A 27,942-nucleotide genomic window follows, 5' to 3' on the forward strand; every position below is an offset into this window, starting at 1 on the left:
CTACAGATTTGTGGACACACTCCACAGGTTGGATGGAGTGTGAACACCTTACCGACTGAACACTCCAGTGTTCACAGAACAGAATAAACCAGACACATGGGTCACAATCATCTAGCAACTATGAAGAACCGTCTACCTGCCTTGGCTTCACATTTTATGATGGCATCCCTGGCCTCTAGCCCTGGCCTGTGAGCAGCAGGTCCCGCCTCACTCCCAGATCAAGGTGCCCTGAGACAGGTGAGGAGTCACAGCCTCCCGGATACTGTGTGTGACCAGCCCAGACTCCCAAGCCAGCTGGTCCTGCTCTTTAGGCGGAATCCAAATAGTGCACTGTGGGAGCCCAGCCTCCAGGCCTGACTTAGGCCCCAGGCCTCCCCCAGCCCCCAGTTTATTTGAGGAGAACAGGTAGGCATGAACTCCAGAATTTGCAGGGAGGGTCTGTTTCAGGCCTTCCTGACAACTGCAGCGCAGTCCAGCTGTAGGGCTGACACAAGCATTCAGGGATCACCACCGTAACAGGATCCATACCCAGAGCTAGGGGTCTGCTCAGGAGGATGTCCCTGAGCCACTGCTGACCAAAAAGCCACAAGAAGCAAAAAAGAGGATGGATGGATCAGGTAGACAGCTTCAGAAGCGGCAGGCTCCAAGGTCCATCCTGAGCCCCATCCTATGATCTGCCCTCCAGGAGGCGTGGCCTCGGGAGAAGGAGGCCCTGCCCTAGGGTGGCTTGGGGGTGAGGTGAGAAGGGGCTGCTGGCAGTCCTGTCCTTCATTTCCTACCCCAGCAGTCTCTCAATCTTTGGCTCTGTTTTCTTGATGAAGCCAAGATTCCACTCTCATTAAGATCTTGTGTGTGTGTGTGTGTGTGTGTGTGTGTGTGTGTGTGTGTGTGTGTGTGTGTGTGTGTGTGTGTGTGTGTGTGTGTGTGTGTGTGTGTGTGTGTGTGTGTGTGTGTGTGTGTGTGTGTGTGTATGCACCAGTAGTGGGACTCAGGGCTTTTTAGCTCAAGGATAGCTCTCTACCACATGAGGCATAGCTCCATTTTCAGCATCTTGCTGGTAAAGTGGAGATAGTCTCACAGACTTTTCTGGCATCAGATCTCAATTCTCAAATCTCAGCCTCCTGAGTAGCTAGGATCACAGGCCTAAACCTCCAGGGCCTGGCCTCCAGAGAACTTTTAAGCTTTCCAACTGGTTTCCTTGTATATCCAGAATGCTCAGCTTCGTCCCCCTTACTGCCACCTTCTCTGGGCTGTGCCCCATCCCGCCTCAGCACCTGTCATGCGCTCTGAGCCTGCAGGAAGCAATTAAAGCTCGAGCCTCAGGGCCTCCCTCCCAGCTTAGGGAAGTCTGCTTCTCCCGCCTTACAGACTCCACGTACCCGTATTCTGAGGCCGTGCCTGAAGTCAGGAATAATCATGGACTCATGGGCCCACAACAGACAGAGGAACAGGGCAAACAAGGCCGTGCCAGCTGCCTTGGACTGCTGACAGGTGCTCCACTGGCCCAGCTAGGCCGTCCACACCTGGAGGAGGTGATTTTGTCTCCCATTTCTGTCTAGACCGAACCAGCTGCAAGATCTGCTGGGTACAGATGACTACAAAACAAACAAAAGCAGAGTCCCTGGACATCTCCTGGCAACCAATTGTTGCAAGGTCAGTTCACATTTCGGTTGTTTGAACCACATCTATCTATTCCCGTAGTATCTGGATTCTTGTTTCCAATTCCCTTCCCTTAATCTCAGAGAACCCCATTAATGGCAGCATCCAAAGCCCGGGGTTCCACCTGCTCTGGACCTTGTTGGTTACTTTTCCAGAGAGGATGGTGAGTTTGGTCACCTTGTTAAATCCTTTGTGATTGTTCATGTCAGCTGCCTATGTTAATCCTTTTGTTACCTTTGGTCTGTGTTCAGCTTTTTATTACTTTTTTTCTTTTTTTTTCTTTTATTGCCCAAACTGGGTTCTTCTACCTTCTTGAAATGGTAGGAAACCATTTTTTAAAGATCACCAGCCTCTTGTTACCATATAACTAGGGGGAGAATTCCTTTTTCCCTTTCCCTTTCTCCTTACTTATTAGCAATTACTAATAAGTATTAGTAATAAGTATTACTAATAAGTAAGGAGAATTAGAATAATTAGTAAGGTAATAAAACTTACTAATTTTTCACCTGTGGATTTCTTTTTTCTTTTTCCTGTGCCAGTCCTAAGGCTTAAATATACTCAGGGTCTGGGCTCTGTCCCTGAGCCTCTTTTACTCAGGGCTAGCATTCTACCACTTGAGCCACAGTGCCACTTCCAGCTTTTTTAGCAGTTAGAGATACAAGTCTCACAGACTTTCCTGCCCAGGCTGGCTTTGAACCATAATGCTCAGAACTCATCTGCCTGAGTAGCTGAGATCTCGTGTGAACCACAGATGCCTGGCTGCTTCTCTTTTACTGTTAAACTCCTCATAATGCTTTTTCTGCCATGAATTTCCAGTTCCTGTTGTGTATGTTGGTAGCTGAGTCCAGGAAGTCTTTCCCCTTCTGCACTATCGGGAGCCTGCTCGTCCTTTCCTTTCTCCAGCCATAGGCCCATGGCTTCCTAGTTTCTCGCACCTGGTTCTTACTCACTCACCTACCTATACCCTCTTGCCCTCGGGTTTCTGGAGATTCCCTAGGTCTAGATCCTCGGGGCTAACCAGCCATGGGATTCTCTGTGGCTCTGTTAAAACGTACATGGAGATTCTACAGGCCCGGGACACATGCTCACCAGAGCAGCATTCAATACTACAGGGCCATGAGCCTTCTTAGCAAAGTCTAGGCTGCACTCCTGCCTGGTCCCAGCTTCCAGTCACTGGCTTCCATGCCTCTGGCCCAAGCTGACTTCACATTCCCTGGAATCTGTACAAGTCCTCATGAGGTGGGAGGAAAATCCCCACCAAGCATTCACATTCACCTTCCAGGCCACAAGCCTGGTCTGGATGGCAGCTGCTGAGCCCCTCCTGGAAAGCGTCAGTGGGTGTGGCTTCCACTTCCACCAGGATCCTACCTGCTACCGGGTTCCTGGAAAACACTCCATCACTCTCCCGAGTCAGTGAATGGGTGGTTGTGTTTGTGAACTGTTCTATGGTTTCTACAATCTCATTAAAATATTACTCCCCAGGCAGTAAAAGTGCAAATATTCTCTGTGGATGTATGCATGTATACGTGTGTGTGTGTGTGTGTGTGTGTGTGTGTGTGTGTGTGTGTGTGCAGGTCTGCTTCTGTACCACCCACTCAGCGAGTCACATTTCTATCCTTCTCAAATTGCCGGGAGGGAGAACTCAGAACTCTCCTCAGATCCAAGAGAAAGGCCCTCTCTGTCTCTCTTCAGTGACAGATTGTCGTGAATCCTGACACATCAACCCCCAGCTCACAACACCCTGTTTTTAATGGTCTGTTTCTGTGCTGCTGTGTAAATTTGCTGTTAGTGACATTAAAGTGTTTTATAATGTGTGTGTACAATTATCTTGCCACCCCACATTGTGACTATAAAAGACTGCTTCAGTCCCTGAAAGAGCAGGTCCAAAGTCAATGTTTGTTCTTTCCTCCGGTTGTCTGGTTAGGATGATGAAAGGAAGGATAAAGGACTCTGGCTGCCTGAAGGAATGTTGGTTACTGTATTTTGGGGGCTGGTACTGGGGCTTGAACTTAGGGCTTCATGCTCTTGCTTGGCTCTTCTGCTCAAGGCTAGTGTTCTACCATTGTTCTACAGCTCCACTTCCAGCTTTTCGCTAGTTAATTGGAAATAACCGGTAGACGGTTTTAATTTTTTTTAAAAAATCCCTTTTCACAAAGATGTGTGTCTCTAATGGTCATCCTATATAGAAAAAACTTTTTTGCTCACTTCCAAAAGAGACGTTTCTCTCATAAGAACTGTCCACAACGGTCACAGGAGTGATTTCTGTAATGCGAAGTGATCCAGACATGTGGGGTTCTACCCTTTGACTGTAGTCTGCATGCCTGGTCTGGCTTCTGGCTTCTGTTCTCCACAGCAAGACTGGAGACCAAATGTGAGGAGTGAAGTGTTTGTATTTCTTTAAGAGAATCACTCTTCTCAGCCAAATCTTGTTCAGAAGGGTCATAGAGATACGGCCATGACACTGACCACTCTTGATTCTTGTGGCCTGAACTCAACTACAGTCACTGGCAGAGGCCAAGGACCTTGTTTTATGCAAGAAACATTGTCCCCCAAAAAGAGCTTACTACCTCCCAGTGGATTCCACTTGGGGTACTCAGAGTCAGGACTTGGATATAACGCATAACTTGCTGCAGTTAGTCCTCACAGCCACCCAAGGCACCATTCCACTGATTAACTATGTGAAGCTGGCACAATGACCCACATCTATAATCCTAGCTACTCAGGAGGATGAAACGTGAGGATCCAGGTTTGAAGCCAGCCCAGCAGGTAAGTCTGTGAGGCTCTTATCTCCAGTTCACCACCAAAAAGCCAGAGTGATTCAAGTGGTCTAATAGTATCCAGGAATCAATAGACAGTAGGACCCAAAAACAACCAATAAGTTGTGGTTTTAACAAAATTTTATTTGAGCGAAAGAACAAAGCCCTGATGCATCATGACCTTGCCCAAGGTCAGGATCTTAGGGCATGGCCTTGAGTCCCAGCCTGCACCAGCTTTTAAGCGGGGGGGGGGGGGGGGGGGAGAACTTGGGCTCTTTGTCCATTTTGGCCAATGGTCACTCCAGAAGTTTTTACAATTTCTGCCAGAGCCTTCTGCCTAGGGACTGTCGAGGGAAGCTTGGGGAATAGAACAAAAGATGTGTCACCCCCATTTAGTTAGTAACAGAAGTGGAGTTGCAGCTCAATTTTATAGCCATAGAAACAAAAATCATCCACTATTGATAAGCAGAGGCTTCTAATTTCTACATGTCCTAAGCACCTCAGTCAAATATTATATCTTTAATTTTCATACCACAACGTGGCAGAATGCCAGCCTTGACCAAAAATCTCAGGGACAGCACCTAGACCCCGAGTTCAAGCCTCAGGAGCAGTGTGCCCACTCTCGCAACCCCCCCCCCACACACAGAGCTTGAGTAGATGATGCTTACATTCCTTGACACAGAGTACTGATAACCAGTACTCTGATAACCAGCAGGCCAAACCTCCACCCTAGTGTCCCTGAAGGAGGCCACAAACTCCCATTGCAACTTCTCCACACCTTACACAGGACTTGGCTGAACTCCAGCCCATCTCTAGAGAGACTGCATTCCAAGGCCCACAAACAGGACAAGTGCCATGCCCACGTGTTACATACACTACATCTATGCACACGTGTTACATATGCTCCCTGTCAATCAATCTGTCATTCGAGTTCTAAATCCCTAATCAGGGACTGTTAAAAATCCCAACTAAACAAAGGTGCAGGCAATGTGAACATAACACTTCATGAGAAAACTGTATTAGTTCCCAGAAATAAAGTTGAATATTCTAGCCTAGATTTCTCCCATGCCTCCTCCCTCCTCCCTCCCCCCCTTCTTTCATTAACACCAAGACCTGGCTAGTGATTTCTAGAGCCTTGAATGGGCCTGTGGGCCTGCGGGCCTGCGGGAAGGGGGCATTGCAGGGGAAGGGGCGCTGCAGAGAAGAGTGCTGGGGTGGGCGGTGAAGAGCGTGTCCAGCATACATGGAGGGGCGTGTCCGGGGATGGCGGGGGGCGTGTCCAGCGTACATGGGCAGAGGCGTGTCTGGGGACAGAGGGGGCGTGTCCGGCGTACGTGGGGCGGGGCGTGTCTGGCATACCCGGGAGGGCCACGCCCAGCGCACGTGGAGAGTGGCGGGAAGGGCCTGGTCCGCTGAGACGCTGAGGCCAGGAGAGACGCTCATGGCAGGGGTGAGCCGGTGCCTCGGGAAGCGCAGAGGTGAGAGCTGCGGACTCTGCCCGCCCCGGTGAGGGGCCCGGAGGGCAGGGTGAGGAGGACCATGCGGGCCGGCCAGGCCGGGCCCGGTGAGGGGAGGCCGCGGATGCCGCCCCAGTGGAACGAGGACACCTCAGGCCTGGGAGCAGGTTCCAGAACCTTCCACGAGGGAGGGGCGAGCGCCTGGAGATGGTGGCCATCTGCGGCCACGGGCCTGCCTGGGCGCAGTACGGGGGTGTGGGAAGGGGAGGTGACGGGTTGGGGGGGCTGGGTCCCGAGCGGGGGGGGGGGGGCTGGGTCCCGAGCCGGGGGGGGGGCTGGGTCCCGAGCGGGGGGGGGGGGGGGGCTGGGTCCCGAGCTGGGGGGGGGCTGGGTCCCGAGCTGGGGGGCGCTGGGTCCCGAGCGGGGGGGGGGGCTGGGTCCCGAGCCGGGGGGGGGGCTGGGTCCCGAGCTGGGGGGGGCTGGGTCCCGAGCGGGGGGGGGGGGCTGGGTCCCGAGCGGGGGGGGGGGGCGCTGGGTCCCGAGCGGGGGGGGGGGGGCTGGGTCCCGAGCGGGGGGGGGCTGGGTCCCGAGCGGGGGGGGGGCTGGGTCCCGAGCGGGGGGGGGGCTGGGTCCCGAGCGGGGGGGGGGGCTGGGTCCCGAGCGGGAGGGGGGGGGCTGGGTCCCGAGCGGAGGGGGGGCTGGGTCCCGAGCGGGGGGGGGGGGGCTGGGTCCCGAGCTGGGGGGGGGCTGGGTCCCGAGCTGGGGGGCGCTGGGTCCCGAGCGGGGGGGGGGGGCTGGGTCCCGAGCTGGGGGGGGCTGGGTCCCGAGCGGGGGGGGGGCTGGGTCCCGAGCCGGGGGGGGGGCTGGGTCCCGAGCGGGGGGGGGGGGGCGCTGGGTCCCGAGCGGGGGGGGGGGGGGCTGGGTCCCGAGCGGGGGGGTCGGCCAAGGGGGCGAGCCAGCCGGAGGCAAGGCTTGCTTCATGCCTCGCTGGGGCGGAGGGAGGCTCGGCCAGGAGCTGGGACGAGAACCGTGGCTGATCTCCGCAACAACTTCAGGAAAGAAAGGTGTTGAAAAATCATGGCAGGGCTGGGAAGGTGGCTCAGTGGTAGAGCGCCTACCTTGCATGCCTGAGGCCCTGGGTTCGATTCCTCAGCACCCCATAAGCAAAAAGAAAAAAGCCGGAAGTGGCGCTGTGGCTCAAGGTAGAGTGCTAGCCTTGAGCTGAAGAGCTGAGGGACAGCGCCCAGGCCCAGAGTTCAGGCCCCACGACCAACACACCAAAAGAAAAAAAAAATGGCAGGCAGGGAGGAGAAAATGGGGCCCCGGCCTTGGTGAGGATTTGGGTCAGGCAGGCTGCAGCCCTGCACCAGCTCACAGCTACCAATGGATCTGTCACCACCCAACTTAGGAATCCTCTATGTTCAGAAGGATTTTCCATTTCCTTCAGTCATAGTCTCCTTTATAAATAGCTGAGATCTTTTGTGTTTTCTGTCTCTGAGGATTCACCTTTAAGAAACATCCTTTCCTGTCGGGTTATTGCAGGAAGAGTATTTTATAGCTTTTCTTGAATGGTCCTTTATGCAATACTGTATAGACACCAAAATTCAACCATTTTTTTTCACATTTGCCTCTGGTGGTGAGAGGTAAAATAATCCATTTAAATTAATGGGGGCCTGACACTGGTGGTTCACCCCTGTATTCCTAGCTACTTGGGAGGCTGAAATCCAAGGATCATGGTTCAAAGACAGCCCAAGTAGAAAACTCTGAGACTTTTATCTCCCAATTAACCAACCAAATGCTAGCAGAAGACATGAGGGTCAAGTGCTAGTCTTGAACAAAGAAGCCAGGTGAGAGCACAAGGCTCGGAGCTCAAGGCCCAGTACTAGCACGTGCGCGCACGCACACACACACACACACACGCGCGCGCACGCGCGCGCAATCAAATAAAATCATAATGGTAACCACTCATAGGTGTCTCTTTTATTTACATCCAGCATTGTTCAAGGTCCCTTCCTAGTTGTTTTCTCACCTAATCTGCACAGCCATCCTCTTAGGTGGCCCTCAGTCCCCACAAGCCGTGCTCAGGGATATCAACAGCTCTCCCTAAACAGTTCAACTTTAGGACTGGACCTGGTCACTCTTAAAGCCACTGTGACCATCAAAAACTGCTTCAGAAGGTGAAATCCTCAGCAGAGGAAATGAGAGTGTGGAGTTGGGCTGGCTTTTCTTCTGCCTATACATGTCCTTGTGTTCCAAGCTAACTGTACTCCAACTGTGAAAGTCCTTTGCTCACCTGAGGACGGACAGGAAGAGAAGAGCTGTTGGGATGAGACCATGTAGGCCTCTACAGAAGCATGTGGGTTGTTCCTTGTCCACTGAAGACATGGTGGCCTCCTGGTTTGTATTCACCTTCAGAAAGAGGCCTGGAAGTCACCTGGGACCTGGGACAGTCTGTGCAGTGCCTTGTGTTTGGAGACAGCACTCAAGCTGACTGACTATGGGCTACTGAGGGACTCTGTACATTCCCGCTGTGCCACAATGCTGATTCATGGGGAGCTAGGAAGGTGGCTCAATGGTCGAGTGGTTTCCTCGCATGCCTGAGGCCCTGGATTCGGTTCCTCAACACCACATAAACAGAAAAAGGCAGAAGTGGTGCTGTGACTCAAGTGGTAGGGCACTTGCCTTGAGCTGAAGAGCTCAGGGGCAGTGCCCATGCCCAGAGTTCAAGCCCCACGACCGACAAAAAAAAAAAATACTGATTCATGGTTGTCTTGGCCATAACCTCCTTCCAGTTTCAGAATAGGCAAGTCTTGCAGCCAACTCTTGCAGCTCTGTTTTCACTTCTAGGTTGTTCAAGTTCATGAGAACAGAGTGCCTTCTTCCTTCCCAATGAGTCACACCATGACCAGCATCAATGATGCAGAAAACTTAAGATCCACTTGGAGCTAGGGATACAAGCATCCCTATTTACAGTCAGCTGTTCAGACAGCCCAGACATTTGGACTCTTCCCCCATGCTCAGGAGTCTGTTCTGTGTGGCTTTTTGCAACTGAGAGCATGACTCCGTGCAGGCAGCCCCTTTCCAAAGAATGCCTCAGAGTGCCTGAGGACTTCCTGAACAAACAGATCGAGGACTTCCTGAACAAACAGATCGAGCCTTCAGGAGACATGCCAAGAACTGGTGTGCAGGCAGCAGCCTAGCAAATAGAGCAAACAAGAAGTAACTTAGAAACGTTGCTCTAAAAGCCAGCTGCCAGGCCTCTCTGAGGGCTGCCTATGAGTGCCAAGACCATTCAGTGAAGGGAGGAGACATCAAAAAATAATGTGGGAAAACTGGATACCCACCTGGATCTACCTCACTTGGGCCTTTCCCTTATACCACAGACAGAACTTAACTCAAAATAGACTGAAGACCTAATTGTAAGACATAAAACAGTAAATTCGTAGAAGAAACAGAAGAAAAGCCTCCTGACATTTGGAGTTGGCAATTATTTTATAGGTGTGATTCCCAAAATGAAGCTAGCCAAAGCAAAAGATAAAAGGGACCCTATCAAACTGAAAAACTTTGGTACACCAACAACTCAACAATAAAATAAGTCACTCAGCTAAAAATGAGCCAGTGTGAATAGGCATCTCTGTAAAAAGATATGCATAGGGCCAACAAAAATAGGGAAAAATAGCTCATCAATAGCAAAATTCAAGTAAAAACCACAGAGTTACTCATAGCATCAGGGTAACTAACAAAATACACAACCACACACACACACACACAAAAGCAGCAAAAAGTAAGTTGGCCAGAATATGGAGAAGTTCCAGAAAAGTGTGTGGCACCTCCCCCAGATGGTTAGAGATGGAATTACTGTGCTATGTACCATCATGTTTCTGAGCCTGTATCCAAAAGAACTGAAAGCAGGGGTCCAAAGAGATGTTTACACCCCATGTCCAGAGCCAGGTGTGGAGCTATCTCCGGGCACCATAAGGTGAAGCCACCCTTTGTGCTCCCTTTAACCAAACTGCTAGGCTGCTCTGGTTCTGGGTGAGTCAGTCTGTCTGGAGTATGTCCTGCCTCACCGATCACCTCAGAACTCCAGGGTGCTGCCCAGACTGCACTGTTCTACCTGCTGCCCCTCAAACCTGCCCTGTGGGTCATGCTGTTTTCAAGTAACGGGCCCGCCCTCATCTGCCTATCCCAAGGGCGGGTCCCAATCTGGAGTATAGTCATCTAGGGACCTAGAGCTGCTACCAGGAGCCAAGCCAGGCAGGAGAGAACTGCACCTGGAAGATGCGTCCAGTGTCTGCCGGTGAGTGTGACCCAGCCTGGCCATCTCTGGGGGAAAAGAAGGGGCCAGGGTAGGGGAGAGTTGTCCCCACTCCCTCCTGCCCACCATACTGACCTGAGGTGAGAGCTGTCATCAGGGAATGGGCAAGTAAAGGTGGTTTGGGTTTTCAAATGACTTGATCTTGTTAAGAGAGTTGGAAAAGTAGTGAGGAAGGATGAAATCCCTGTCTTCAATGGCCACTCACCTCTTGAGCCTGTGGTCTTGCTTGCTATGCCAGGCCCAGTCTCTTGCTGTCGTCTGTAGAAGCCGGCTCCTCCCAAAGCTACAGTACAGCACAGCCACGTCCTGGGCAAACAGAAGAAAGAGGTCACTCTTGCTTTGTGTTTAAAAGCTGCTAATGTAGGAACTTGAACTTTGTTGATGGGTGTGGATTATAGGGTAAATGAGTGAATGGCTGTATATGTAGGTACACAATCAATATTCTGCCCCCTAGTAATATCTTAATTTGTGTGGCTTGCACAAGGACACAAATCACCTCAGAATGAGTCCCTATCATTGAGTGACACACAGACTTACACAAGTTGCCTGAGGTTACTGACTTTTATTATAGATATTTTGGAAGAAGTCAGTCTTTTTGTTTTCTTTTTAGCAGTACTGAGTTTTGAATTCAGGGCCTTGCATGTTACTAAACAAGCACTCTGCTACTTACACTAGGCTTCCAGCCCTTTTTACTTCGATTTATTTTTCAGATAGTGACTTAGAACCCTCTCCCCGCTGCCAGCCAACTCAGAGTAAGATCCTCCTACTTCCACCATCTGTGTAGCAGGGATTACAGGGGTGTACCACTCAGCTCTCGTTGCTTCTAAACCATCTAGCCATATCAAATGCAGGTTATGAATAGAAAATGCTGGCAGTGACCAGGTGCCCTCTCTCATCTACAACCTTCTCACACACAGACCTCATGACTCATTTGTGCTCTATGAGGTCCTTTTTTTTATTGTGAAAATAGTGTACAGAGGGGTTATAATTACATGGGCAAGATAATGAGTACATTTCTTATCAAGCATTGTTGCCTCCCCCGCCCTATGAGGTCCTTTTATATACCCCCACCTCCCATATAATAGCAAGATTGTACTTATCTGGGCATGTATGATCATGAGAAAAGTCCTCCCCTAACCCAGAAGTCAGAATTGTGCCACTCTTGATTTTTTGGGTTAATGATTTCCACTTGACCTTTACCTTGGCACTTAAAACTAATTCCTGGTTTGTTCCAGCTGGTGGTGGACAAGCAAATTGAAGGATGGAGTAGTTGGGCTTGAGCCATTCCGTCACCTGTAGGTCTCCTAGTGGATACTGTAGGCTTCAGCCTGGGGCAGTGCAGGTGCACTCCCACCGGGGAGCTCAGGTAGCAGTTCCTTTCTGCCAAAAGTTTTCAATGGACAGGACAAGGAAGGCAGTGGCATGGAGGCCAGCCAAGCCCTAAACTATAGCCTTCCTCTTCAGTCTGCCCTGATCTCCCCAGTAAAAGGCGCGGTGTCACCTGTGACTTGAATACATTGGCAAGCACCAGGAACAAACAGCTTCCCTGTACTTACTTGGGTTGGAGGAAATTCACTAAGAAGTCCGGATTGTCAGGTTGCTCCACCAACACCCCGGGGAGGGGGCTGGGTGGGTTCTGAGAGTCTTTCATGTGGGCCCTAGAGTAGCAGTTGGTCTTGGAATGGCTTTCTTATGGGCTCCTCAGTGACGTGTCCAGCACCTCTGAAACCCTATGCACTGGACAGTGGGGATGAATCACATACATACAAATACACTGAAGGAGGTTCTCTTGAGTACAAAGTCTGTGACAGCCTTCCTGGGCTGGGAGCTCAGGCTCCTCATGCATCTTCTGGGCAACACAGAGTCACGGACACTTCCAGGAGTCTTCTAGACACTTGTATCTTCCTCAGAGTTGTGAGAAGTGTCTAGATGGTTGCTCCTTGCCTCTTCACAAGGGGGCCCTTTCTGGCTTGAAATCCTTCCTGTGTGGATGATCGGCTTTCAGTACATTCTCCATTTCTTCCCTGTCACATTGGCCATTTGCCCTGTTCAATTAGGGACCACATTGTGTCTCCTCATTTAAGCAGCTGATTGACACACCCACCTCAAAGGTGACACCATGCTCTTTTTCATCTCCCACCAAACTATCCTGTATTGTGGTTCTGGATCCTTAGTGGAGCATGGAGACTTCTGGAAGAGTCTCTGAATGTTGTCAGGTTTACTACTTTTGTTCACATTGATTGCTTGAGTAAAATTGTCCAGCGGTCACCTGACATACCATGATACAGACAACTGTTGCTGTCTGCTATCTAGCCACTGTCTGCCTAACAGATTTTTCTAGAATAGTGTGCTCGAGTCTGATGGGAGCTCTGGATGGGAAGAAAAAGAGTCCACAAGTCTAAGGTCATCTACTCTTCTACCCAAGCAGAAGGAGATTAGAGTTCCTGCAAGATCTTCGGGTCCCATGGTTCCCTTCTCCTTGTTCTTTCTCCCTTCTCCTTCCTTCCTCTCTTGTTTTACAAGGTAGCGCCAGGCTGATGTCCTTCAGCTGCGTCCTGGAAAGCACAGTGTTGAGCTGACTGCCAGAGATGTTGCCAGGGACTTCCTACCCCTGTTGTGAATCCTTGGTGTCTGCAGAGACCTCCCTGTGATAGAACAAACATGGGGCTTGCAGCATTGTGGTCCACAGTCATGATCCTTGCTTACTCACTGGCCCCAGAAGCTAGCCTCAATGTGGCAATGCAGAGAGAGGGAAAATGGACCATGACTCCGCCCCAGGAGGTTTACATTTCATTCTATGAGCAAATTCAAGTCTGATTATGTCTCACAAAGAGAACAAGCAGTGCCAGGCTTTTCAGACCTGCCTGCAGTGGGTGTGTTCAGCACATGCTCAGTGAATCCTTGACATTAGCACTCAAGAAGCTCTGAGACGCAGGCCAACAGCAGGCAGCCGTCCTTTCCTGTGTTTTCTGCTTCTGGCTGTTTCAAACACCCAGCACTGCAAAGCCAAAGGGCCCGACCTCTATAGCTCCCGCAGGTGGGCGCTGACTCCCCAGCAATGGTACCCTTTTGCCATCATTGCACCCCAAGTGGGTCAGGATGACAATGACGGACAGAGAGTGAGAGTGCTCATGGGGGGGTCAGAGGGTGAGGGTGGTCTAACCCGCACAGTCCAGACCTCCACAGTGTTGGTGTCATTTGTCTTTAGGTGCATTCAAGGCTATGTTCTTCGTCTTTGCCTCCATGTGCGCCTGGTACTCAGGGTACCTGCTCGCAGAGCTCATTCCTGCCGCGACTCTGTCCAGTGCCGTCTACAGCCTCCGGAGCGTCGGTGAGAAGCCCATTCTCAGGGGTGAGTGACTAGGTGGGGATGGCTTTGTGCAGAGGATGGAGATAGAAAAGAGGCCCCACCAATGTCCTCTGTGCAGGCCCCACAGCATCTCCAGGCAAGTGCCACTGCACATGCCCATGGGTGCCACCACCATCTGCCCTCAGGCTGCTCAGCTGTGACCCAAGCCTGTAGTCTGATCTTAGACTATCCATTGTAGGCCCCAAGTCTCAGCTTCCTCCTGCATGAAACTCATGGGGCCCAGATCCTGTACTCAAGTCATTCTGAATTTTCCCAGGGACTGGCCATGTTCTCAGAAGCTGTTGTTCCTGGTCCCAGGGAGTAGAAGTAACAATGTTGTGTTGTGTGGTGCTGACGTGATTCCTACTGCTGACACATGGACTGAGTGACAGCCACAAGCATCTGAGCCTTTATAGGACTCAGACCTGCCTGCCACCTGGGCTTCTCCATCTTGCTGTGCTCTGGAACAGCTCAGGTAGAGGCTGAGCAGACACAGGACGTAGCCCTAGAGGTAGGCTAGCAAGCAGTGATTGCAATAAAGCAAGGACCGAGCCAGGCACATGTTGCTGAGGGGTCTTGGTAAGCTTGATTTAAAGCATCTGGTTCTGTCTGTTTGAGCTACTGAAATAGAATTAGTGTAGCCTGGGCAGCTTCTAATGACATAAATGCAAATCCCATACAGATATGAGGCCATGTCTGTCTAGCAACAACCAGCTTCCTAAGTCTCCTCACTGAGGCATTTTCTGATAATGATTTTCTTCGCAGTGTTCATTCTGTTAACTGATCAACTGGCTGAATTCCTTTTGCTGTATCCAATAGGAATTAGAAGTGACGAGGAGATGTTCTACTGCTGATCATCTCAAGACCTCAGCAGTTTTTGAAATCTTGGGCTTCTGGCAGCTGCAGGGAGTAGAAGGCAGAAGCGGGCTGAGCCTTTCATTTAACAGCATATGCACAGTCTTGGGTGGCAGGACGCTTGGCCCTGCAGCCCCATCACTGCACTCCTCATGCCTTGGAAGCTGCCTTGGTCCTTGGTAGCTATGGGAGTATTGTAGCTCTCTAAAAATCCTCCAGGGACAAGGGTGCATGGACTAGCACTTCTCTGTTCTGGCTCTTTCCAGCCTGTCTTTCTTCAAACCCACATCTCTGCCCTTTTACCTTCTTTCTACTTTTTTTTTTTTTTTGCCAGTTGTGGGGCCTGAACTCTGGGCCTGGGCGCTGTCCCTCAGCTCTTCAGCTCAAGGCTAGCACTCTACCACTTGAGCCACAGCACCACTTCTGGCTTTTTGTGCATATGTGGTGCTGAGGAATCGAACCCAGGTCCTCATGCATGCAAGGCAAGCACTCTACCACTGAGCCACCTTCCCAGCCCCACCTTCTCTCTACTTCTGCCATCCCTCCTTGTCTCTGCCACTTCTATTCCCATCACTTTTTCCCTGACCACTATCACCACTGCTCTTCCCTGGGTGGCAGCTGCCTCTGTGACTAGTGGCAGCTCTGTACTGTCTCTGTAACTATCCCTACTCTGACACCTCTATCTCTGCCTCTTTGTCTTTCTTTGTGCTGTTAGCTCAGCCTGCTCTATTAATAATCAAGGCCTAAAGTAGGCAAGAAAAGACTATATGAGAGAAGTCCTCATTGGGTCTATATCATGCAATCAGGGAAAAGGTATTTCTTAGCTGGCTGGAAAATGTAAGTCAATAGACTGCTTATTTAATTGGAAAGGGGGTGTGGCAAAGGTAGCTGCACCAATCACAGCTTCAGGGTCATCTCAAGGTTGTCCAGGCTGGTGTTGGCAAAAAGCTTGATGTGAGCTGTTGAATCTGTCAGTCCTGGTTGTTACAGTACCTTCCAGATCTGAGTTGTGCTTTAGCAGCCAAGCAACTCATTGTCCTATGGCTTCTTCAAGGTGTCCGTGCATGTTCGAAGCAGCTGGCCTGGCCTGAGGGCTGTCCAGCTGGCTGCTGGGCTATGATCTCCACTCCTGGGACAACCAGGAAGGGTCTGACAGCTGTCATTTAGGGAGTCAAATCTCCCCAGCCCCAACATCTTAGTATTTAAAGGGAAAAATCTAAAGGCTTATCATTAATATAAGCAGTGCTCTAATAGTGCCCCAGAGAGAAAGATGGGTCCCTCCACCAAGTCTCAGTTTCAGGAAAGACTGAGCAGGAAACTCTGAGCAAGAGTTTTCCAGCTACTCAGCAGGTGCTTATGAGTAATCAGATTCACTGATAGGTCCTTGATCTCTTCATTTCCTGATACTAGTTTCAGCTAACAGTGCCCATCTCAGGAAAGAATTATTCTAAAAAAAAATGACAATTGCATAGCCTCTCTATTAAGTCAACAACCCCTAGTTGCCTGCTGCCTGCTCCTGTCCTCATCTTCTGGGACTTCTCTTTGAATAAATGTTGTTAGGGCCCAGGGTTGTATAGGGTTGATCCCTGCTGTGGGTAAATAGCACATCTGGTATACAAAGGGTTCTTCATGGATTCAAGTCCCCTTCCCCTTCAGCTGAGGGGCCTTTGTACCCTGTGTGTCTCTGGCAGTGCTGGAGCCTGGAAGTGTCTGTCTCCGGGAAGTGAGCCTGGGCCAGCTGTGGTAAGGATCTCTCTGAGGACTGCACCAGCACTGCGAAGCCCTCAGTCTGAGCTGGGTAAGGGAAGTACACAGGCTCCCAGGGGGCAAAGTTGTTCCCTCTGAGGAGCCATCTCTCTGCACTGAGTTTGCACCTGCAGGGTGCCTGCTAAGTTAGAAGATGCCCACTTTTAAAGAATAGAGTAAGTACTGGTGGATTACTCCTGTAATCCTTATCTATTCAAAAAAGGTCTGAGGATCTGAATTCAAAGCCAGTCTGGGCAGACAAATCTGAGAGACTCTTCTCTCCACTTCACAATCTAAGTCATAAGTGGAGCTGTGGTTCAAGAGGTAGAACCACAGTCCTGATCAAAAAAGCCAAGTAAGAGTTCAAGACCCGGAGTTCAAGCCCCAGTATCCATATGCACATACACACACACACACACACAAAATAGAGAATATGTTAGTGATATTTTCAACTACTGTGTTAGATGCATTTAGTATCATTACTAAATTTAAAGAAAGTGTTAAAAAAAATCCAGAGACAATTAGAATGTGTCATATTTCTTATTAACAGCTAGATACTTGACCTTGGCCATCTGGACATTGACAAAAATATGTGGATAGATAGATATATTTGGGGAGTACTGGGATTTGAACTCAGGGTCTTGCATTTACAAGCCAGCTACTCTACTGCTGAAGCCATGCCTCTAGCCTTTTTTTTCTGTTCCAGTCCTGGGTCTTGAACTTAGTGCCTGGACCTGTCCCTGAGCTGCTGCTTGTTCAAGGCTAGCGGTCTACCACTTGAGCCACAGTGGGATGGGAAGGTGGCTCAGTGGTAGAGCGCTTGCCTTGCATGCATGAGGCCCTGGGTTCGATTCCTCAGCACCACATAAGCAAAAAGAAAAAAGCTGGAAGTAGCACTGTGGTTCAAGTGGTAGAGCGCTAGCCTTGAGCTGAAGAGCTGAAGGACAGTGCCCAGGCCCAGAGTTCAGGCCCCACAACCAGACCCAAAAAAAAAAAAAAAAAGAAAAGAAAGAAAAGAGTCTCATTGCTAGGTGCTGGTAGCTCATACTTGTAATCCTACAGGAAAGTCTGTGAGACTCTTATCTCCAGAAAACTAGAAGTGGGGCTGTGACTCAAGGTGCTAGTGCACTAGCCTTGAGCAAAAAAGTTCAGGGACAATGCCCATGTCAATTTTCTATCTGTCCATTGTCGCAGATATCCTCTTGAAGTCATGTTATTGTTTTGCAGTCCCATCTTCTCACAGGGCCCTCCACATGTGCTTTATGTTTTAGGTATTCCCACGTTAGGTAAGCATATATTATAATAGTTACACCTTCATGAGTTCACCCCTTATCATTGTGTTTTGGACAGTTTGATCTAAAATCTGTTGCAGCTACTCTTGTAGCCCCATCAGTCACCCAGGGCCAGCTGCCTTCTAGTTCATTCTCATGGCAACCTTTATCCGTCTCCTCATTTGCACTCTACCTGTCTTCTTAAAGGTGAGATGAGTCTCTTATAGGCAGAGTATATAGTTGGCTCATTTTTGTTTTTATAGTATATTCGGCTATTCAATATCTTTTATTTATTTTTTATTCCAAAACCCCTTTTATATTTTTTTGATTTTTTAAATTATCTTTAAGTAGTGGTACAAAGAAGTTCCCATTCTACAAAACAGTATATTAATACAAGGTGTCTGACAACATTGCCACCCGTTGCTCCTAATCAATGTCTTTTAATTAGGGAAATTAATCTATTTACATTTAGAGTAATGTGTCCGTGTGTCTGTGTCTGTGTCTATGGCTTTGACTGTGCCTGTGCCTGCATTAACGCTCATGCTTTCAATTGCCTTTTTTGCTAAAGGCTGGTATTCTACCACTGGAGCCACACCTCTAGTTCTAGCTTTCTGATGGTTAATTGGAGATAAGAATCATAGTTTTTTTTCTTTCCATCTGGAGTGGCTCTGGACCAAGATCCTCAGATCTCAGCCTCCTGAGTAGCTAGGATTGCAGGTATGCGCCACCGGCACCCAAATTAAAATAACTCTGTTGGTTATACAATTACTACTATACTAGCCAATTAACAATTTCACTAATTTTATTCTGATTGTTATACTTTTTTGTGATTCAGTTTCTTCCCATCTTGCTATCTTTCTTTGCATTTAGATCTTTTTCTCCTCCTCCATTTCCTCCGCTTCTTCCTCTTCTGCCTGCTCCTCTTTCTCCTTCATATGGCTTCAATGCTTGAATTCAGCTACTTGCTTACTTGGATGGTATTCTACCACTTTAGCGATGCCTCCAGCTCTACTTTTAAAGATGGTTATTTTGGAGATAGCATTTCCAGGAGCTTTCTTCCCAGGCTGTCTTTGAACCGAAATCCTCTGAATTTCAGCCTCCTGGGGAGCTAGGATTAGAGATACGAGCCACCAATGCCTGGCTCATGATTAGATGAGTTTCTGTATTGGTATCCCATGAGTCCTTGCTCATGATCTACTGCATATCTTACCATTTTCTACTTCTTAGTTTCTGTGTGCTAAGTCAGAAAAACACATGATCCTTAAAGTAGAGAACCAAGTCCCCTGTCAAACTTGGAGGGCTTTTGCATTTTCCAGGCACCTGGGATTTAAATCTGGACCAAGCACCAGCCTGCAGTCCTATCTGTGACCTGCAGGAGAGGCACGTGAGGCAGGCCAGCCCCACCCCCCCCCACCCCCCAGCTGCCTTCTTACCTTTCAGCTTCAGGCCAGCCTGAACCCTCCTAACTGGAGCCATCTCCAGGGACTGCTTACACACACACACACACACACACACACACACACACACACACACACACACACACACACACACACACACACACACACACACACACACACACACACACACACACACACACACACACACACACATGAACCCTCCTAACTGGAGCCATCTCCAGGGACTGCTTACACACACACACACACACACACACACACACACACACACACACACACACACACACACACACACACACACACACACACACACACACACACACACACACACACACAGTAGCACCCCAAGCAGAAACCTCAGTTCCTCTAGCTGGTTAGCTAGTGTGTGGTCAGATGTGCATTGTTGGGTGTGCATGTGGGGTAGAGTGTATGTGTATGTATGGTATTACGTATATTGTATATGTGATATGGATGTGTGTTAGTATAGGTGCAGTTTGGCATATGGTATGTGTATGTGGCATAGGGTCCCTGTGAGTTTGTGTGTGGTATTTGATGTCATTTTTGACTTGCTACACAGCATGTGTATGTGCTTAGGGCTATGTAAAAGCAGAAGCTATGTATCTCTACCCAGGCCTGCCTCTGTTCCCTAGCCCTCTAGGCTCCTGGATCTGTCTGTTATTGCAGTGCAAATGTGGGTGGTCCCCAAGAATATCCGTTTTGATCAACAGCCATGAAGAGTTATCCCCACACTTCTGGCATCACTGTGCCTAGTCTGCATACCTGTTGCCTTAGGACAGAAGCATCTCTGGGGGCATTCCAATGGTTCTACTACAGTTGAACACGTTCTTCTGGGTGGCTCCGTTCCCCCTGGTGTTGCCACCATTGGGAGTTGGCAAAGAGCTAGAATGGTCTAACTCAGAGTTCATCTGCTAAGTTATTGTGATGCTAATTATTAATACTCTGTTTATTACAGCGCCAGACCCCAAAAGGCAAAAGTGTGACCACTGGGCTTCATGTCCCCCCAACACCTATGCCTATCGCTTGCTCAGTGGTGGGGGCAGAGACAAGTATGCCAAGATCTGCTTTGAAGATGAGCTGTAAGTACCACAGTTAGGAAGAGGGCAGTGCCTACTTTTTGCTTCTGTCCTCTCCTCCTAGGAGGCCATACCACAAGCATGCCTTGATCTCAGACCAAGGCTGAGGAATCCCTGCTGTGCTCCCAGGGGAGGACAGTGATTATCTCTGAGGGCTGCCTCTGTCTCTCTCCCTCTCTCCTTTCTCCCTCTCTCCCTCTCTCCTTTCTCCCTCTCCCCATCCCTCCCCCCCCTCCCCCCCCCCCCCGTCTCTGTCTGAGGTTTGTGTCTCTTGTCAAACTTAGTCTCATTTGACCATAGTTTGTATTTTGTTCTTTCCTGGGAATTTGTGTCAAAGCACTTCAAAGTCACCGGAACCACAGTGTCACCTGACAGTTCTGTGCAGTTTTACCCTGGCCCCCACCCTCATGGTTTAAAGCAGGAGCACTGTGTCTATCACTACACCTCTCTCTTTTTCTTCCCCCTCTTTGGACTTAATTTTTGAACATACAATACATTTACATGGTTCAGAATTAACAATACATATAAAAAATATACTGAGAGATGTACTCTATATATCTTCCAATTCCCCCCCCCCTCCCTTGTATCCATCTCCATTTGTTTTTGTTTATTTTGTTTTTGCCTTGAATTCAGGGCCTGGGCACTGTCCCTGAGCCTTTTTGTACTGAAGGCAACCACTATACCACTTGAGCCTACTGTGCCTCTTCCGTCTTTTTCTGAGTAGTTTATTGGAGCTAAGAGCCTTACAGACTTTCCTGCCCAGGCTGACTTAAAACGGGATCCTCAGATCTCAGCCTCCTGAGCAGCGAGGATTACAGATGTGAGCCACTGGCACTTGGCTTCCATTTCTTTTTTTCTTAGTTTGTGGTTTTCTTTTTTTTTTTTTCTTTTTGACAGTACTGGGACTTGAACTGAGAGCCTCACATTTTCTCAGTTTGCTCAACTTGAGCCATACCTCCAGCCCAACAGTTTGCTGGTTATTCTTGAGATGGAGTCTCACAGACTTTTCTGCCCAGTATTCCCTTGAACTATGATCCTCCAGATCTCAGCCTCCTCAGTAGGTAGAATTACAGATGTAAACCACCAGTGCCTGATAATTTTTATTAGTTTCTGACTGATCGTGTCAGTGGTTTCTTTTTAATGGAAAAATAAGCTTCCTATGCAAAATCAGCATATATTTATATATCTATTTTATGTGCATACATAGGCACGTATATATGAGTACACATGAATATGAGTGTGTGAATGTGTCTATGTGCATATAATTTTTTACAGATAAAGTAGGAAACTCTTTTTTTATGGGTACATAGCACAGCCAGCTCATAGTTTATTCCACTATTTTTACACTGGTGTGCATTTCTACTGTCTAGAATTTTTAAAAATTACAGGGAGGGGCAGGGAGAGGGGAAGGCATGGGAAGGGGAAACAAAAGAGGCAACAATGCTTGATAAGAAATGTACTCATTATCCTGTCCATGTAATTTTAACCCCCTCTGTACAGTATTTTCACAATAAAAAAGACTAAAAAAATTACGGCAAATTATAAGTAGATAGTGTTTTTAGTTAATTATAATGTCCTCATGTGTAGCCTCTGTTCTGATTAAGCAATAGATATTGCCAGGCCTCTGCACCTTCTGTAATTCAGCTTCTTCTTTTCTTCGTCCCTCTAGTAAGAGCACTATGGTGTCTCCTAGGTGGTTATTTCCCTGCTTGTCTTGATGTTTTTATTGCCTGAGCTTTCATGTACACTCTGTTGCTTCATTTTATATATCTGAACTTTATGTCATATAGTCATAAACTATATACCCTATCATCTCTGATCTTTCTAGGCCAAGTGGCATTTGTGAGATCTCTCCTGGTCATTGAGTTGTAACTATTTTTTATGGGTTTGCACTGAGGTGTAATACTCCATGGCTTCAATACACAGTAATTTTTTCCCCCATTCTGTAGAATGACAGCTGAATCATTATGGTTGTTTATGAAGAGTGCTGCTACTGTCTCTTAGTGCACATAGATAGATAGATAGATAGATAGATAGATAGATAGATAGATAGATAGATAGATAGATAGATAGATAGATAGATAGATAGATTTCTGTTCAGTTTTGGTTCGGGTGGGATGGAAGGACCCCACATCCAGCTTCAAATTCACTCATTCTTTTAGAAGGATTCATAAGATTCAGTAACAGGTTACATGAATTGATAGGGTTTATGACAACAAAAGATAACAGAGCAGGGCTGGGGGGAGTAGTAGAGCAACTGGCCTACCACATGTGAGGTCTTGAGTTCAAATCTCAGCAATACTAGACCAATACTGTGTGTGTGTGTGTGTGTGTGTGTGTGTGTGTGTGTGTGTGTAGCTTCAGATAATACAAAGTAAACAATGTAAAAGACATATGAAAAAGGTACGGCCACTTCTTGCAGTTTATATTTCTCTGAAATATCTGTTTCATCTTTATTTCTGAAAGACGATGGTTGTTTGGGCTGTAGTGTCTTTCACTGAATTTTAAGGGGATGTTCTATCCTCCTCTGACTCCATTGTTTCTTTTGTGAAGTCAGCTAACAATCCGCCTTTTATTTTTTCCTCTTCTTTTATTTGCTACTTAGTTGAGTTAAAACCAAGCTGAAATCCACATGAATATTAGTTAACATCTGGCTTACTCTCACTTTAAGAATTCAACCCTTTGGGATCCTAGCCCAAGTAAACCAAGGGGAGATTTAGCATGATGCTCACTCTGGTTTTGCCTTTGTCCCATCTCTCATCGTTTTCACAGTGCTCAATGCCTCCTCTCCCACCTTCCTGCCACCACAAAGGATTCTTAAAAGGTAAACATGGAGCCGGGTGCCGGTGGCTCACACCTGTAATCCTAGCTACTAAGAAGGCTGAGATCTGAGAATCGTGGTTCAAAGCCAGCCCGGGCAGGAAAGACTGTGAGACTCCTATCTCTAATAAACCACTAGAAAACCGGAAGTGGTTCTGTGGCTCAAGTGGTAGAGCACTTGCCTTGAGCTGAAGAGCTGAGGGACAGCGCCCAAGCCCAGAGTTCAAGCCCTACAACTGACCAAAAAAAAAAAAAAAAAGGTAAAACATGGGGTGAAATGCTGGGCAAACACCTGAGACTGAGTCTTTGCCACAGGCCTGAGGCTCCAGTTTACCTCAAGAGATCTCATTAAAATGTTCCCTGTCTTCTCTGGTTTTTCTCTGTGGTAGTAGATCCAGATTCCCCCATCTTCCCATGGTCAGAAATGGAGGCCTTTGCTTCTTCCTAGTTCTTTTAGAAGTGTCTAAGATTGTGAAAAGCACTAAGCCTGGAAGGTTCACAGCATGTCAGAGAGCAGATCTGTACATGCAGATTCACTGTCACAAAGCAGGAGAAAAGAGGAAGCTTTGCGATTCTGTTCTCTACACTCTCATGTCACTGATGCAAAGAGTACATGCGCGTGTGTGCACACGCGTGAATGCGCGCGTGCACACACACACACACACACACACACAGAGTTTGTGTGTGAACCTCCTATCTCCTGGAAAGGTAGTTGCCTTGACTTGTCAAGTTCTTTGATTTAAGGTAAAAGTTAAGTGATGAGATACAGTGTTCACTCACAAGAAATAATTGGGTTAATCTTGGTGATGGGGCAAAAGAATGGCCAAGAGTCAAAAGTCAAGCAAGGCTTCTATGGGTTCCCTGAAAGGAAAAGGACATGGACACAGGAGAACTAGGCCTGAGTTGGAAGGCCTTCCACTGACCCACTCTTCCTCCCGCTTACCTGCGAAATAGAAAAGTAGATACTTTGGAGCTGAGCTAAATAAACTTGTGAAGCTAAATAAACAAGAGTGAATTTCCCCTCTCCTTTTTGTCTAAATCATAACCTGGAATGTGCCCCAAGAGACTGAGTCTGTAATAAGCTGAGGTCTATAGAAATGTGTGTGGAGGGTCTAGAGTAAGGTCTGGAAGCTCTGGGGTTGCTGCACAGCGGGGAGGAGGTGGGGAGGACACAAACTGGTGCAGCAAGCCTCGCCTAGGAAGGCGAACACAGGAGAGCTGCCCCTTTGGAGGCAAGTTCCTCCTAACTCCATGACTGATGTTCAGCTGTATTTCAGGCTTCTAGGTAGAAGGAATGGGAATGTTGCAAGAGGAATAAACATTGCCATCATCAACTGTAAGTTAAATGTTTTCCTTAGAACTTCCTTGAAGGAGGGAGGGAGTGATGGGAGGGGTGACAATGATCAAGATAAACTTATTTGTACAACTACTGTAAGATCATACCAATGGTAATAGAAAAGAACTTCCCCTAGAAGTTCAGAGATTGGGTTTTCCCACAGACTTTAGGTTCTCAAGATCTTTGCCTCTAATCTAGTCTAGGTCGATATTTTAAAACATTTTAAATTATGAACTGATTATTTTTAACCTGCCTCACTTCACAGACTATTAGTGGTTCTAATGACAACAAAAATACCTGAAAACTGAATATAATAGAACCTTTTGAGAACACAAGAGAAGACGAGGCAGAGTGATGCCCAGATGAGCAAAGGCTATGGTTCTGGCTTGTGTCTCACACCTGTTCTCTGATGCCAATGTTTTTCTGAGCAGAGTGCAACACAATTGGACATTTCCCCGTGCTGTGCATCCAAAGAGCCCCAGAATCCCCGTGATTGAAGACTTGGCTTTCCTTTCCGTTCCCATTGCCTCTAGGGGATCCTGGCAAGAAATGGAGGGTTTGGGAAAGAGGGTCCCTGCAGTCCCCCAGGGAAAGAGGCTTGCTCTAGTGTCTCAGGGAGATTCCCTCTGATATCCCTAGGAAAGGAGTCCCTGAAGTATCCATGCAAAAGAGGTTCCTTTGGTGTCCCTGGAAAAAGAAATTCCTAGTAATATCCCCACCAGTGAAATGACAGCATGGCCAGTGACAGTGGGGCTGGAGGGTGAGGGACAAAATGCTCTAAAGTCCCCATGGAAACATGAAGAGGTGGAAAGGGGTGAGGTGGGGCCCTAGTATTTCTGGGGGAAGCAGCAGGAGGAGAGGAAAGCTGGTGAAGATCAAGTGTTACTGGACGTAGGCTGGAAGCTGGAAGGTGTTGTTCTGATCTGTGCTGGTGACAGGATGTCACCCTCTTCAGGCTGTATGGCCACACTAGTCATGTTTCCTGCAGAAACACCTAAGGAATATATCATTGGGGGAGGTGGGGGTCATGATGCCTCCTTGGTTTTATGAACTTTCCTTTAATCAATGATTTCTACTTGCAGATGTGACGGGGAAGGTGACGGCGACCCAGCATTTTGATATGTATGGAGATGGTAAGAACCCTCTAATCCTGGTAACATTAAGATGAATTTTCAACATAATGTAGACTTGAAGAGAAACCAAGGCACAACTTGACAATGAAACAGTTTCTTTGACCTGTGTTTGTGGGATCTCAGGTCTGGGGTGGGTTCTGCACTGCAGTTACAAGGCTGCCTTCCTCTGCAGTGTCACCCTGGGAGCTGACAGAAGAAGATCCCAGTGGGTGACAAGTTTGCCTAATCAAGGCTTTAGGGTCTACTTTCCTCTAGATGTGGCTTTCCTTGTTTCTTTGAGCCCAAGAACCCATTGTCTGGGATTCCTGTTCATTGTGCCCTGAACAGCCACTGGGCTGTCTGTGCCTTGTCAATCTCAGCTGGCAGACACCAGCTCTAAGAAGTAAGGATCCAGGACATCTAGAGAAGCAGAGGACAGCAGGAGGTTGGCAGCCTTGGCAAGAGCCTCTTTTCTCTACGAAGACACTAAACTGCCTTGCCTTGACCCTGCAGATGGCTCTGGACCAATGATGGAGTTCATTCAGAGAGCATCTCCCAAATCCTTACTGTTCATGGTGACCCAGGATGACGGGAGCACTAAGTGAGCATATGCAACTGACATGGGTAGTGGGGCAGCTCCTGTGAGTGTGTGCGGCTGACCCAGGGCAGCTGGGGCAGCTCCTGTGAGTGTGTGCGGCTGACACAGGGCCGCTGGGGCAGCTCCTGTGAGTGTGTGCGGCTGGCACAGGACAGCTCCTGTGAATGTGTGCGGCTGACACAGGACAGCTCCTGTGAGTGTGTGCGGCTGACACAGGGCAGCTCCTGTGAGTGTGTGGGGCTGACACAGGACAGCTGGGGCAGCTCCTGTGAGTGTGTGCGGCTGACACAGGGCCGCTGGGGCAGCTCCTGTGAGTGTGTGCGGCTGACACAGGACAGCTCCTGTGAGTGTGTGCGGCTGACACAGGACAGCTGGGACAGCTCCTGTGAGTGTGTGGGGCTGACACAGGACAGCTGGGGCAGCTCCTGTGAGCGTGTGCGGCTGACACAGGGCAGCTCCTGTGAGTGTGTGCGGCTGACACAGGACAGCTGGGGCAGCTCCTGTGAGTGTGTGCGGCTGACACAGGGCAGGGCAGCTGGGGCAGCTCCTGTGAGTGTGTGCGGCTGACACAGGGGCAGCTCCTGTGAGCGTGTGCAGGTTACACAGGGATGGCTGAGCATGGGCCAAGACTGAGGAGTCCTGTGTCCTCTGGGGAAGATGGAGGCCCAAGAGAAACAGAATGAAAGGTTTTAACAAAATAGACTGCTTCATGAAAACAAAATCACTGCACCTATGTACTACAGCACAATCCTTCTAGAACCAAAGAAATCCTTGACAGAGCCAAACAAAGCCACACCTGGACCCAAAATAGGAAGTTGTCCAGTGTGTATTTAGAGAAGAAAGAAAAGAAATGGAGGTTGTTTCTCTGTAGAAGGAGCAAGGGAAGCATGAAAAACTTGTGTACACACATGTGTGCCCCATACACATAGATGCATGGCTTCCTCCCCCACACACACATGCACACACATGTACTCACTAGAAGGAATTGAGTGCCTGACACACCTGGTGTCTAGATTTACAGCTACAGTCTCACACGGTCTCCTTCATTGCCCCCAGACTTCAGGCTAAGGCCAAGGATGCCATTGAAGCCCTCGGGAGCAAGGAGATCAGGAACCTGCGCTTCCGGTCCAGCTGGGTGTTCCTTGCACCCATAGGCTTTGAGCTCCCTCCAGGAATTCAGAGGGAAAAGGTAAGTGGGCTTCCACATTATGACAATTTGCAGAAGTCTCATGTGGCTGTCATTCTGATCTGTAAGTGAAGACTCTGGACACCTGGATGTCAGATCCATGTTCAACCTTCCCTGGATTGTCAGACTTCTCACATCACTTTGAAAGTGGAAGATGCTGACAGGGCTCTCAGACTCAGTTTCCCCCATCTTCAGCCACACCCCTCTCTGCTTAGCAGGTGGTCAGCCTTCCTCTGTCCCTGCTTGGGGCACAGGAAGCAAATCTCAGGTAGCACACATCTCAAACAAAGAACACTGAATAAGCACCAAGTTAACGCAGCCTTTGTGTCTTTGCTGCAGTGAAAAGTAGGAAGGACTCTAGTATAAACATAATTGCTAAGCTAGGAGCTTTAAAGCACTCTGAAAAATACAAATCTACAGTCTTATTTCCAATACAGATACTATTGTAGAGCTATGCTGTACAGCAAAAAGCCAATTTCCACTTGCCTTCAAATAGATCGCAATTGAATAAAATTTAGAATCCAGTTCGTAGCTGCTCTAGCCACCTTCCACAGTTAGCCTGCTGGGGTGAGTGGCCACTCTACTGAACAATGTTGGCTGAAGATGGTCACCGTCTGTGGAGAAAATTCTAGACCTGTATTCCAATATCCTTAAGAAACACATTGAAGCAATACCTACCACCCAGCTTGGTTTGGAACAAATCCCATTCTAGTAATTGATTCTAGACATATGACTTTCCTTGAAGTAAATATTTGTTTAATAGCTTCATGAATGAGTGAAACTCTTTTCTCTTTGCACAGATCAACCACTCTGATAATTCGAAGAATAGATATTCTGGCTGGCCGGCAGAGGTGCAGATCGAAGGCTGCATACCAAAAGAACTAAGCTAAGCGAGTGTTATATGATCCTCAATAAATCTGTTTTTGTATAGATAAATGGAACTGGAATAGCCAAGCTATCTTAGCCCTGT

General features: G+C 48.5%; 2 protein-coding genes across 6 annotated transcripts in view; one reads left to right on the forward strand and one right to left on the reverse strand.

Annotated features, from left to right (window-relative positions):
- LOC138832551 (interferon-induced GTP-binding protein Mx2-like) overlaps positions 1–27,942 on the reverse strand; it is a 66,939-nt gene that overhangs the window by 27,731 nt on the left and 11,266 nt on the right. The window contains exons 1-2 of one of the 2 annotated variants that reach the window (XM_070030733.1): positions 11,747–11,761; positions 10,396–10,496 (exon numbers count right to left, since the gene is read on the reverse strand). The gene's annotated coding sequence lies outside the window, so the exon portion shown is untranslated. Of the gene's footprint in view, positions 1–10,395; positions 10,497–11,746; positions 11,762–27,942 lie in introns of those variants that run through there. The other variant, XM_070030732.1, reaches the window with a different exon arrangement.
- Positions 5,810–27,919, forward strand: Fam3b (FAM3 metabolism regulating signaling molecule B). 4 transcript variants are annotated; one of them, XM_070030736.1, is made up of 8 exons: positions 5,810–5,893; positions 13,399–13,521; positions 19,800–19,923; positions 24,018–24,076; positions 25,159–25,209; positions 25,702–25,789; positions 26,843–26,975; positions 27,773–27,919. In XM_070030736.1, exons 1-8 carry the CDS (start codon positions 5,857–5,859, stop codon positions 27,860–27,862), a joined length of 705 nt encoding a protein of 234 aa, XP_069886837.1. In that variant the 5' UTR covers positions 5,810–5,856; the 3' UTR covers positions 27,863–27,919. The 4 variants fall into 4 exon arrangements, with proteins under 4 accessions (XP_069886837.1, XP_069886835.1, XP_069886836.1 ...); XM_070030734.1 differs by having other exon boundaries at positions 5,813–5,893; positions 13,399–13,542; XM_070030735.1 differs by lacking the exon at positions 5,810–5,893 and adding an exon at positions 10,097–10,172 and having other exon boundaries at positions 13,399–13,542.

The sequence above is a fragment of the Dipodomys merriami genome, unplaced genomic scaffold, assembly GCF_024711535.1.
Source record: "Dipodomys merriami isolate MVZ:Mamm:240054 unplaced genomic scaffold, mDipMer1.0.p SCAF_2, whole genome shotgun sequence".
In the NCBI taxonomy this organism is placed as follows: Eukaryota; Metazoa; Chordata; class Mammalia; order Rodentia; family Heteromyidae; genus Dipodomys; species Dipodomys merriami.

Bases quoted from the DNA above. Each gene is read 5' to 3' on its own strand.
- Fam3b (XM_070030734.1), top strand. From the start codon at position 5,857: ATGGCAGGGGTGAGCCGGTGCCTCGGGAAGCGCAGAG. The intron at 13,543-19,799 runs GTGAGTGACTAG...TGTTTATTACAG, and splicing joins TGAGAAGCCCATTCTCAGGG to CGCCAGACCCCAAAAGGCAA. The intron at 24,077-25,158 runs GTAAGTTAAATG...TTCTACTTGCAG, and splicing joins AAACATTGCCATCATCAACT to ATGTGACGGGGAAGGTGACG.